Source organism: Tachypleus tridentatus, chromosome 13, assembly GCF_004210375.1.
Source record: "Tachypleus tridentatus isolate NWPU-2018 chromosome 13, ASM421037v1, whole genome shotgun sequence".
Lineage (NCBI taxonomy): Eukaryota > Metazoa > Arthropoda > Merostomata > Xiphosura > Limulidae > Tachypleus > Tachypleus tridentatus.
Genome location: NC_134837.1, coordinates 175,593,312 through 175,605,637, shown reverse-complemented (window position 1 = coordinate 175,605,637; position 12,326 = coordinate 175,593,312). Strand labels below are relative to the sequence as shown.

At 31.9% G+C, this 12,326-nt stretch overlaps 1 protein-coding gene across 6 annotated transcripts in view; it reads right to left on the bottom strand.

The window, feature by feature from the left end:
• Positions 1-513: 513 nt before the first annotated feature.
• Positions 514-12,326, bottom strand: part of LOC143240325 (germinal center kinase 1-like) — a 104,953-nt gene continuing 93,140 nt past the window's right edge. For all 6 annotated transcript variants that reach the window (XM_076482570.1, XM_076482572.1, XM_076482573.1 and 3 more), the window contains exons 6-10: positions 11,162-11,307; positions 8,825-9,062; positions 7,896-8,477; positions 3,170-3,339; positions 514-1,217 (exon numbers count right to left, since the gene is read on the bottom strand). In XM_076482570.1, the coding sequence (XP_076338685.1) occupies positions 1,205-1,217; positions 3,170-3,339; positions 7,896-8,477; positions 8,825-9,062; positions 11,162-11,307 (1,149 nt within the window). In that variant the 3' untranslated portion in view covers positions 514-1,204. The remainder of the gene's footprint in view (positions 1,218-3,169; positions 3,340-7,895; positions 8,478-8,824; positions 9,063-11,161; positions 11,308-12,326) is intronic.

The window sequence follows — 12,326 nt, the reverse complement described above, 5'->3', positions numbered from 1 at the left end:
GGTGAGTATTCTCATTATCAACATTACTGGAGATGATTTTCAGTTTGAAATAACTTTTCAAAAAAGCATATATTAGAAGCCAAGTATTCAATTTTGTACAGTTGTGTATAGTTGTTAAGGGATCCTTAGGTTGAGTAAAATTTAGATTTTTGGTCATTTTCATATGGTAATGCCCATTGGGATGCAAATTATGAAGTTAAGGGTTTATTTCTGGTAGAGTCATAAAAGACTAGTATTTATGTTTTCTAGTAAGTACTTGTCCATCATATTTGACTGCAATCAAACCAACAAAGATATAGAACTTTTATCAAATATAGATTTTTAGCAAACGATGGGGAAAAATATTTTTTTTTTTCAAGTACTTTGACCATAGCAGTTGGTTTTTACGGATGACTAATAAACAGTCATGCATACTTTGGCACTGATGTGAAAAACAGCCACACTTTGTTTGTGTTAAATTAAGATAACTTTCTTTCTTTCAACTTGAACATGGAAGACACTAGAAAATCCAGATTAAGGAACAAATGGCTCTTTATTTCAGGACTTTGTCTTATTTACACTTAACAACATTATTGGAAATCTAAAACAACTTGACCATACACATTTTACTCTTTAAGTTCCCTTACAACACAAAGAAGAGGCAGATGCTAAAATAATTTACACTTGCATGTAAAAGGCAGACCTTTGAGTCCCTGAAACCTGGAATAAAAGTTTTTCTTTTCTTCATATGTTCATTATTACAGTAAATATAAACTGTACACATCAATATTCTAAACCTTAATTATTACATAGCTCTTCTTGAGGTTATTTCCAGATGGAATTTATTATTAACACTATCAGGACAAGATAAAGAAGAAAACAAACCCAATGTTACCCTTCAGAAACAACTATAATTTTTACATGATTATGAGAATAACATGGAACCCTAACTTGTGTAGTTTAGGGAGGCAAAGAGCATGGAATACACCATATTTAAAAATCTCCAGTGGGGGAGTTAACCTCACCTCCACCCCTAGGTGCTCTCAATCTTCTACTAAACAAACTTTAATCTGTCAGGTGAGTTCTAAAAAATTAAATTCTGTGTTTATACCCTGTACAGAGTGTAACACCTAGCAGCATGGGTGGAATGATAGGGTTCAATATGTTGTCTTCAGGCACCTCAGGTAAAGGAGTGAAGGTTTCTTATGGGCCAGTGTAACCCAGCCTAAGAACCATCCCTAGAAAATACAGATTTTATTACTTGAAAACATAAGTTTTAAAACACATATTAAAGAAAAATGAAACTGTAAAATAGGTTTAGCTACACTTTGGACACTTACCTTCTATGTTGTTATATTGTCTTTAAATATTCTACCTTAATAACCTCACTAATAAACGTTTATCATTTTGTTGGTAGAAAGGGCAGTTCAAGACTATAATATAAACACACTGAAATGGGAATGTAAGTAGTTGGCTTTAAAAAACAATCATGACATAATTGCATTTTTCTTCAACCTTAAACATAGCACTTTAAATTTCTCTAAAGAGCATTCAACCAAGAATAAAGGTGTTGCTGCTATTATAACAGATTGGCAGTAACCATATGTAACAACAAAAATGGACTTTTTATCTAACTTGCAAAACTTTACATTCAACACACTGATAAATGCTACAACAGTATTAAAGAATAGAATGGTCCTCTTTGTGTTTTTCACACCTGTATATTACTTTAAAAAAAGAACATTATTATGTTAGCAGCTGAATGAAAGTATTGAACTTGGATAATATTTAGGGCTCCATTCTAAATCCTTCCTCTTGAAAAAAAAATAGGCTGGTAAGGAGCTTACAATGCCATTTTATAAGAACTGAGACAAAACATTTCTTGTATATATAAGTTCATATAAACAAAAGTTATATAACTTAAAACGTTTAGGAAGTTCCTATATTTAATCAGTTTTGGATCTGGGTGCAAAGATATGTTATTGACTGGTTGGAATGGATTAGGAAGAAAATGAAACTACAAGATACAAGACTAGTTTCTGTAGTCTGTAATAAAGGCATTAACTTAAATCTGTTAATTATCCATACAATTTGAAGTAGTGTGTGTAAAGTTTGTAAGTTAATGCTAGTGCAGTTTTTGTTTCTTATTTTCCTGACTATTTTGAATATTTTTTTTACTCATTACCCTTGTAAGTTTAATTTGTACACCAGGTGTTGCTGATCATGTATATGAAAAGACAAGATATTTTAGTAACAGTGATGTGTCAAAAGTAAGTGTTCTTGTTGCAAGTTATTAAAGACAATAGGAATAGTAGTAGTTTGAACTTGCCAAACACAATGGTATTAAAACTACTGTTGAGGATAAACTATATTTGTTTTATGTATTAATCAGTATGTAGTCCTGATTTTCTATAACTCATTTATTTTGCTTTGTGTTAATAAAGTTAATTTATAAGCCAATACAAGTAATATGTTTATGTGAATAGGTACAACATATCACAAAAAAGGTGAATGTAACCCCATTTTAATGAGAATGGAACTAATGTTTTATATTTAGAAAGTTCATGAGGAGATTTGCTGTTTTTCATATTATGGGGTACGTAAGAAAAACACCTGACAATGGAACATAAAAATAATATGCCAATTTATTTTTAACTTAATAAAGAAAACTTGTTGCCACCTTGGTTTGACTCATTCACTTCAAGTTTTTTATATCTCAGAAAGAACACTTAAAATTCTCTGTTAATAACTTTCTTTTTTACCAACAATCTACATACAGTTATGGTACAAATTAAAGTCTTATTTCTTTAGAAAAAGCAACTGTTACTAACAAAATGATATATTTTATGCAACTTAGCTGGACAATTTAAACACACAGCAACCCAATGTCATTTGCATGTTAACATCTGGTAGCAAAAACTAGCAATGCAGTGATTGATGTGTTTATTAACAGATGCAGTCTTAGCATGAACTCATTAAACAGTTGATATTTAATATATAAATTATAATTTCCAAGCAAGCTTATGCCTGTAAAATTCCATTTGTGAACAATGTCCATAAATGATTTAATTTGATTATCAGCTCTGTATATACAGCAATCCCTCATTAAATAAAAATAAAATATTTCATTAACCAAAAGCATATCTGGTGTTCCCAAACCACAAATTTATATGAAAGGACCTCTTTTTACCTAGACATTCTGTCGATGGCATCTTGAACTCTAGAAGAACTGGCGGTTGGCAACAGTCGATGGAAAATCTCCTGGACAAAGATATCGCTAAATCCAGGACATGACCTTTCTGCTACATCAAAGGCATTATGAAGTTTCTCAACAGCATCTCCCCTGTGTTTCCTCTGAAGCTGAAACGAAGATAACCTTAGAACAATCTGTTTTTCTGCACAACACACAATAAACATATTTGCAACAGACTTAGTTATATCAGATATTCTTGAAAATTAAACAGATGACTGGGTAATTAAAGAAAGTAATCATTAAAACTACAGATGTTTTATGTCCACATTCCTCTTCATTTGTCCATTTTAGTTCCCAAATTATAGGGTAGTAAAAACAATATTACAAATCTATCTTTGTCACACTAGTTACTGTGCAAGAGGCTTTCCATTAACACCAGATCTTGTGATTTAGGATTGGACAATAAAAGACAAAACAATAATAAACTGACAAATTAACAGTTAAAGTGATTTACTCTTAGGCCTACTGGTTTCAATTACTATCCCAGCTTTTGTAGTTTAAGCTAACTTTTAACGTATTAATTTACTTCATCTTGATAATTTCTATATTCTGCATTTATCACATTCAAGCTTAACTTGGCACTAGTGCTCATGTACAGTTTGCTTAAAACAGTAACTACTCTTACAAAACACAATATTATAATGTAGTGAGGAGGTAAATTGAAACCTCTTAAAATATCTTTGCAACTGTAACATCAAAACAGTTACTTCAAGTATTATTACAATAGTTTGCTACTTATTAATAATGTCAAGAGGCAACAACAAACAAATCCTAGCTAATGACTGACCACTATGTATAATCAAAAGACAGCTACTACAAAATCGGAGTACAAGGGAAAGATGGAAAATTGTGTTCTCTCTCTCTCTCTCTTTTTTTTTTTCCTTTCCTTTATTTTGCACTTTGATTAGCTTGAAATTATTTGAAACCCAAAGTTAATTGTGAAATTAAATTAATTTTATGTATAATTACATATTTTTAAGCAAAGTATTTGGAAATTCAAAGTCAAAGTATTAACCTGCTTTTCAGAAAAGTGAACTCAACATGCAGGTAGTTCTAGATTTATGCAACAGTTACGTTTCTGGAATTGGTCACATAAACCAAACACTATTTTCTAGAGAGTATACATGATACATGCAATCCCAGTGGGAATATCATTAGTCAAGCCTTAATATACTGCAGGAATGCCATGTACACTAACACAGTCAACATTATATCTATAGAAAACATCAACCCTAATGATAAACTGACTTTAATGGCTACTGCACAGATAAGTGTAATGTTATTGTTACTGTAACATCACTTCAACCATTGTGTGTTGCATTATTGAGGATGATACCTTACTAAAGCATCTGCATCAACCAAACCTTCAAGCACATGGTAAGTAAATGCTTCTATTTGTATCGTTACAATACAAAAGTCACGCCAATCTGAATTCACAAACGTGTAAATTGAGGGATGGTGTTTTTCCATTGATCGCATTAATCCAAAAACCCGCAAGTCAAGAACTACCTGTACTTCTAGGTTTATACTTTCAGAATTGCAATATTTCAAAAAACAATGGAAAAGAGCACTATGATTTATTAATGTAGGCTAATATAGCATAGAATGTCATGAAAGTTACATAGAACCAGGGATATGGTACTGGTGAAGTAGTGCTCTGTCACCAGAAATTAGCCCAATACTTCAAAATGTGTGCGCATGCATGCATGCACGTGCACACACTTTGACTCATGAGAAGGTATAAGAACATAAGGGAAATTGACACAATATTAAAGTACTTTACAATTATACACTATTTAAAATGTACAATTCTTTTATAGGTTATCATTTACATTAATACACAAAGAAGATTTTTTTTTCTAGTTATTTGTATTGGCAGGACTGAAGGTGTGAAAATTGTTAACACTTTAGTGTAGCTAAAATCAGGTGTAGCCAGTTGTTATTTGTTATAAAGCACAAAACTACACAGTAGGTTATCTGTGCTCTGTCCATCATTGGTATTGAAACCTGGTTTCTATATTTTCAAAATGACCAAAAACTCGAGCTTTCGAATAGTTGACTGTTCTTCTTCATTCTCCTTGAGTTTTGGGTTTGGTTTGTTTGTTTTGAATTTCAAGCAAAATTACATGAGGCCTATCTGTACTAGCCATCCTTAATTTTGCAGTCTAAGATTAGAGGAAAGGCAGCTAGTCATCACCACCCACCACCAATTCTTGGACAACTCTTTTACTGACAGATAGTGGGATTGATTGTACCATTATAATGCCTCCACGACTGAAAAGGCAAGTATGTTTGGTGCGCCTGGTATTCGAACCCAAGACCTTGAGATTATGAGTCTGGTGCCTCAACCACTTGGCCATGCCAGGCCTCATGTTTTGAAACTACTACAACTTTTGTAGGTGATCCTGTGTTCTAACTATTTAATCTGAAGCCTGGTTTCTAGCAGTACAAGTCTGCAAACATACTGCTGTGCCACTGTGGGCTGATGTAGCCAGAATTTTAAAAAATATACAAACGAGATTGGCAAACATTATTAATAAAATATGGTTCAAAATATATGATTATAAATAACATACTTAAATATGCAGAATTGTGCATGTGTGTGTGTGTGTGTGTGTGTGTGTATTACTGAAAAACAACAGGACTATTATAATGGCAAGATTTGCTAACAGAAATATCTGTGTATAGCTATTGCTTGAATTATTATGATTGTTGTTATAAAATACTCAAGGGGTAGAAACAATAGAAGAAAATTACATTCACTGGAAGGAAAAATATCAGGAAGACTAAATTTCTTCATGTAATTTCCTTTTGAATTGTTTTTTTATTTAATTCATGTAATATGTTCACTTTCACTAGTATTGACTAAAGGAACAGAGATGGACCATGCATTCCTACTAGGGAAAACCAACTAAAACAGATGAAAGTCCTGATGCAATGTTTAATTCCTCAGGAATGTATCATTTTGATCCCTGTACTTTATATAAAAGTCACTGAAATTATAAAAAGCACAAAAAAACAACACATTATACACATGTGTATAATGTGTATGCCTAGCTGCATTATTATAGGAATGTAGTAAATTAATAAGGTATTATTTTAAAATTTGTTTTGATGTTAATGATTTTAATGTGGTACCCAATCATTTTTTTTCCTTTTGCTTAAGTTACAGGAAGTGAGGTTTTCTATCAGTAACATATGTGATATCACAAAGACTTGTAAATGGCTCAAGCTTCTTAAACACTTGCCAGTAAATGTGGCCATTTATTTATTTTAAATCACTAAAGAACAAATATTTCACCCTTCAACATGAACTCTTATCAAAGAAAATAGAAAAAAAAACATTCCTAAGTGCAATATGTAAACTGAATATATAAACATGTAGTTTGGTAAATGTTATTAAACCAAACTACCACGTGGTTCAGTCCACATTCCTTTATGCTGGTAAAGATAGAAAAATATCAGGAAGACTAAATTTCTTCATGTAATTTCCTTTTGAATTGTTTTTTTATTTAATTCATGTAATATGTTCACTTTCACTAGTATTGACTAAAGGAACAGAGATGGACCATGCATTCCTACTAGGGAAAACCAGCTAAAACCACAGTCCACATTCCTTTATGCTGGTAAAGATAGAAAGTGGGCTGGCTGTCTTAGCAATACAGTCTTTAGTTCAGTCAACTTAGTTCAAGACTTATAATTAGAAATAAAGCTTCTATAAAAAAATTATAAATGTGTTCTTTAATAGCAGAATTACTTGAAAAAAAACTTCTTACTTTAAAATATTTGTAATGTGTTATTTATGTCCAACTCATGGATTGAATAACAGGCTAAAACAAGGATGAAATTATGAAAGAACATACAAGTCAACAAAAATATTTTTTTCTGTGTATAAAAATGAACATTATAATTTAACCACAAACTTAAAGAGTTTTATTAGTTTTTGGTAACTTATGGATGATTTGAAATCAAAACTGTAATTTTTGTTAGTGTATAGTTATATTTTAGGAGTGGAAGTGTTTCTGGCCCTTGACAGATCTGTAAGAAGGCCATTATGAATAATCTGGATGTCATCAGTATGACTACTAAAACCAGCTTAATAATTTAAACATATTCTAATGAGTCTTAAGTTGGTTTCTGTACTAGTTTTTTTCACCAATCATAAACATGTGTAGCAATACTACTTTTGATCACTTGTGGGTTTATTGAAACAGTTGATTATTTATACCTAAAAAAACAAACAAAAAAGGCAATTAGGTCTAATTTTCAAAGAAACTAGTTAAATAAAACAAAAAATATATATAATGTTTGGGGTCTTCCTTCAGATAAATATTAGTTACACAGAAATAAAAAGGATATTTTATCTTTACTGATTTAAAGTTTGTTTTCAAGGGTCTTTACAAAACATTAAAAGTTTAAAATCTTGTGAGAAATTAGGTTTGCACCAAAATCGATTGTAAAAAAGAAAGGTGTTTTAACTGGCATACTGATGTGATTAAAAACTACCTAACAGTAAGAAGGAAAGAATATAGAACCCATTATTTTATGCCAGAAGCAAATAATTGATATTTCCTTTCCATATTTAAGTTCACACATTCTTTTCTGCTTTGATGTAGAAGCATTATTCAAGAGAAATTTCCATTGAATACAATAAAGAAATTACCTCAAGAGTAAGGGAATGTAAAACAGTTGACACAGTTGGAGCTCCTTTCGTTGCACTTATTTTTGTGGGAGAAATAGGTGACACTGGCAATTTTGAAAGATGTGAATCTCTCTCTCGATCTCTATTATCACCAAGTTCTCTGACCTCATGATCTCGTGAGGAATGGTCTCCAATGCGTTCTCGATGTTTCTGGTCAAAGCCATCTTTCATTTCACGATGTTTAAGGTCAAACCCATCTTTCATTTCTCGATGCTTGTGATCATATCCATCTTTAACTTCTCTATGCTTATGGTCAAACCCATCTTTCACTTCCCGTTGCTTATGGTCAAACCCATCTTTAACTTCCCGTAGCTTATGATCAAACCCATCTTTCACTTCCCGTTGCTTATGATTATGATCAAATCCATCTTTTATCTCTCGATGTTTATGGTCAGTACTTTCTTTTGGTTCTCTATGTCTTTGCTCAAAACCATCTTTAACCTCTCTTTCTTTGTCTTGTTTTTGACCGTGTGATTTTTTAACCTCACGCTCTTTTCCCTTATGATGTCCAACAGGTGCAGATGGACCACCAGATGTTCGGGGCTGAAAAGGAAAATTAAATGTTGATTCACTGTACAAAACACCTTTAACACTTTAAATTTTAAACAAGATACACATACAAAAAGAAAACTCAGATGCAATACATTAATCTTTACAATGCTTTACATATTAATATTCAGTTGTACAACATCCATCAATTAGATGAAAGTATAGTATTTCAATGTGTATGTTACAACATAAAACTACACTACATATTCATTACTGGACTATATTTAACTGTGTACATTAACTACCCTGTAAACCTAAGTGTGAACTTTGACAAACTTTGTCACAAATATCCCTTCTAATAGAGTTTTAAGAACCTTCGAATAATTTTCAAAATAACTTACAGGAGATGTTGACATTTTTTCCTCTGATTGTCGTAAGTAAATGGAAATGTCTTTCTGGAAGTTGGGTGAAACTGGGGAGGATTCTCCATTCTGTTGACTTTTTACTAATGACAGACCTTTTATCTCCTCCTCCATGTTATAAGGGCTTGACTGAAGATCTAGCTGATTATTTGGGCCCTTGACTGTACCGAGATCCCACCGCCAACTCTTCCATGTATCATTGGCTTTAGACTCATCCCTAAGAAATGGACATTGCTGAAGTATTGTGTTTGAAGTCTTACATATAAAATGATTAAATAATGAGGTTGTTAAATTAATCTGAAAAAGGAAAAGTTAACTACATTATTGAACCCTTTCTTTCATTTTTTTGGAGTGGTGGAGGTATGAAAGTAAATAAGTAGCTATTCAGTAAAATTGCCAAATCTTTTTCTCAGTACCTTTTTCAGAATTTATAAACCATACTGGGAAAACTAAAAACCATATGGTGATACATCAGTTGACAAATGTGTCTGAAAAAGAATGTTTTTGCTTCCAGTTTGGTTTTCCATCTCAACTGGAAGATCTATGTTGATAAACTATCAATTTATTGGCATCACATTAGGTGATTCTCTTAGGACTGCTAACACTCAATCAATTTTCTTATTTTAGTTTTTAGCCTGCCATTGTAACGTATAAACAACTCCTGGGACTGCTTTTTAAGTTGTGAGATATCTTAGTGAAACAATATTTCAAATGGTTTTAATCTAACTTTACTACAGTCATTCAAATAAACAAAAGTCACTCACAAATTTTCATCAAATGCTATTTTACACTGATAAAATAATTTTGCCTTTGGTTTTTCCTTCCAGAATTACAATGTGAGTAAAAACCATGGCTTGCTCAGATTTATATTGATGATTTAATTTATACAGGTAAACCACAGAAAGTACTTATTATTTACAATTAATTGTCCAAACTGGTTTTGTATAATATAGAATATAAATGTCATCTACCAAATAAAACTGGTTTGTTACATGTGATTATTTTAGTCTATTTGTTATACAGCATAACGAAATTTAGATGTCATCTACCACAAAAAACTTATCCTGACTGGTTTGTTATATATGATAACTACATGAAGTTGGTATACTTTACAAAATCTCGATGTCACCTACTAAATAAGGCTAACCTGTAACACAAAAAACCACAACCACTCTCCATAACCTCAAGGTTAATCAAAATGGTTTCTTACAATATTACTGCGTTAAAGTTTTTGAAATAACATCATATATCTATATAAAATTGTAGAAGGAATTAGATTCATGTACTACAGAATTTGCTATTTATATAATGCATTGACACCCAGGACCTAAAGTTCATGGGTGTCAATCTGAGGTGAGTGAGACAAGTTCCATTCAACCTTATTATTATAGATCTATAATATTAAGGCAAATTATTTTAAGATCAGATTTTTTTAAACTTTCAAACTAAATTACAATAATTATACCATTTAGTTGGAAAATGATACCTGTGACAGTAATCAGCAAGCCCCAGTATCTTTGTACGAGATTTGTTCTTTCTTAATGTAAATGGATAAACAGTGTGGCCTAGACCCATCTTACAGTACAGATCAGAACCCTTACCAAACATCATTCTAGTACTTCAATTTGTATGTTATGAGTGATGAGAAATAGTTATGCCAGAAACCAGTGTATTCACTGACACAATTAGACTGAACTACCTCATTGTATAGCTTTATTAAAGTTACCATATAAGTAAAACGTACATGACAGTGCAGTGACATCTGTCTGATTTGGGTAGGTTGGAGTGCAAACTAATATAAATGTAGAGAGTAAAGGTATTTTAAGTCATCACAGTTTATTTTACATGTTCTACTTGTATAACCTCTGGAACTTGTGAAATGCATATCTAATGTTTTTTCACTGTCCCTATATACTGTATCAGGTATTTACTCTCCTTTCTACTACTAAACCAGTAATGTATGGCAAATGTAATAGTGGCTAACTCTGTAAAAGGTTATTGCGTCCATGCTTTGACCTACGTCTGTCCACACAGGGTTAATATTTGGACAAACATTTATGAGTAATATTAGCTTTGAAACCACAGATTATGGTCACAAAAGGACCAACATAGATTTTACCGAAATGATTATTCAATGCAATCAAATCCTCATAAGTTTTCTAATTATTTGATTTATAATATTTATAATCTGTTTGTTATACAGAATTGCATTTATTGATGTACAGGCTACTTACCTACGTAATTTTAGTTTGGCTACAGTTAGCTTACATTTTTTCACAAGTTCATAATGAAATAAAGTTTTAATAAAGAACCTACGAGTCTGAGGCTTCAGAGTCACTGTCACTCTGTCCACCACCAGAAGCTTTCCACCGTTTGTATCTTTCGATCAGGTCCATCAGATATGAATTCTTTTTAGCTTTCCTTATGAAGGGAAACTTTAGAAGTTCTTTTGCTGTGGGCCTCTAGATTAATTAAAAAAACAACAACAGATGAATAAACAAACACAAACAAACAACTGCAGTATTTACTACATGAAGTAAAAAAGCAGATTTGAAGTTAGAGTTGAGCTTCATTGTGATTTTGTTTGTTTTGAATTTCGCACAAAGCTACTCAAGGACTATCTGTGCTAGCTGTCCCTAATTTACCAGTGTAAGACTAGAGGTAAGGCAGCTAGTCATCATCACCTACTGCCAACTATTGGGCTACTCTTTTACCAACAAATAGTGGGATTGACTGTCACATTATAATGCCCCCCATGGCTGAAAGGGTGAGCGTGTTTTGTGTGATGGGGATTCGAACGTGCAACCCTCAGATAACAGAGTTGAGTGCCTTAACCACCTGGCCATGCTGAGCCCTTCATTGTGGTAGTACTATACTAAAACATGTCTAAAACTAGGACTTGCCATCAAATTCAGGATAGAGAACAGGTGAAAGTGAAACTACTCATATGTTTTATAATTTAATGACAAAGACCAGAGTCAGATTGCACAAAGGAAGTGTTTTTAATGTAAACAGAACTTTGAAGAATGAAAGATGTTTTACATAATTATTTTCTCCTCTCTACAATGAACTAAGTTGAGTGAACATCACCTTTGTTAGTACGAGTATTCTTTAATAAAGCATCCTACACCACCAAAAGTAACCAGAAAAAGAAGGCTGAAACTTATAATTTCTCAGTGTTAATATAATCAAACTAATTAGTACAAAAACAGAAAAGCAAAGTATTAACTTTTGCATAGAATGACTTATGTTTTGTACAACAAGGTACCATAGAGGAATTTTCTGAAAGACAAAAAGATTCATTTCACATAAAATTTTACAATAAAATTATACTACTGTCTGACTGATTAAAAATCTGAACAAAGAAAAGTTTCACTTTCCAAGGTTAACTTTAAAATATATATGTAGATACATTTTTTATACTGAATTTTCAAAGTTTTCTGAAAGCAATCCAAAAAATATTTACCCACCAATCATTTTA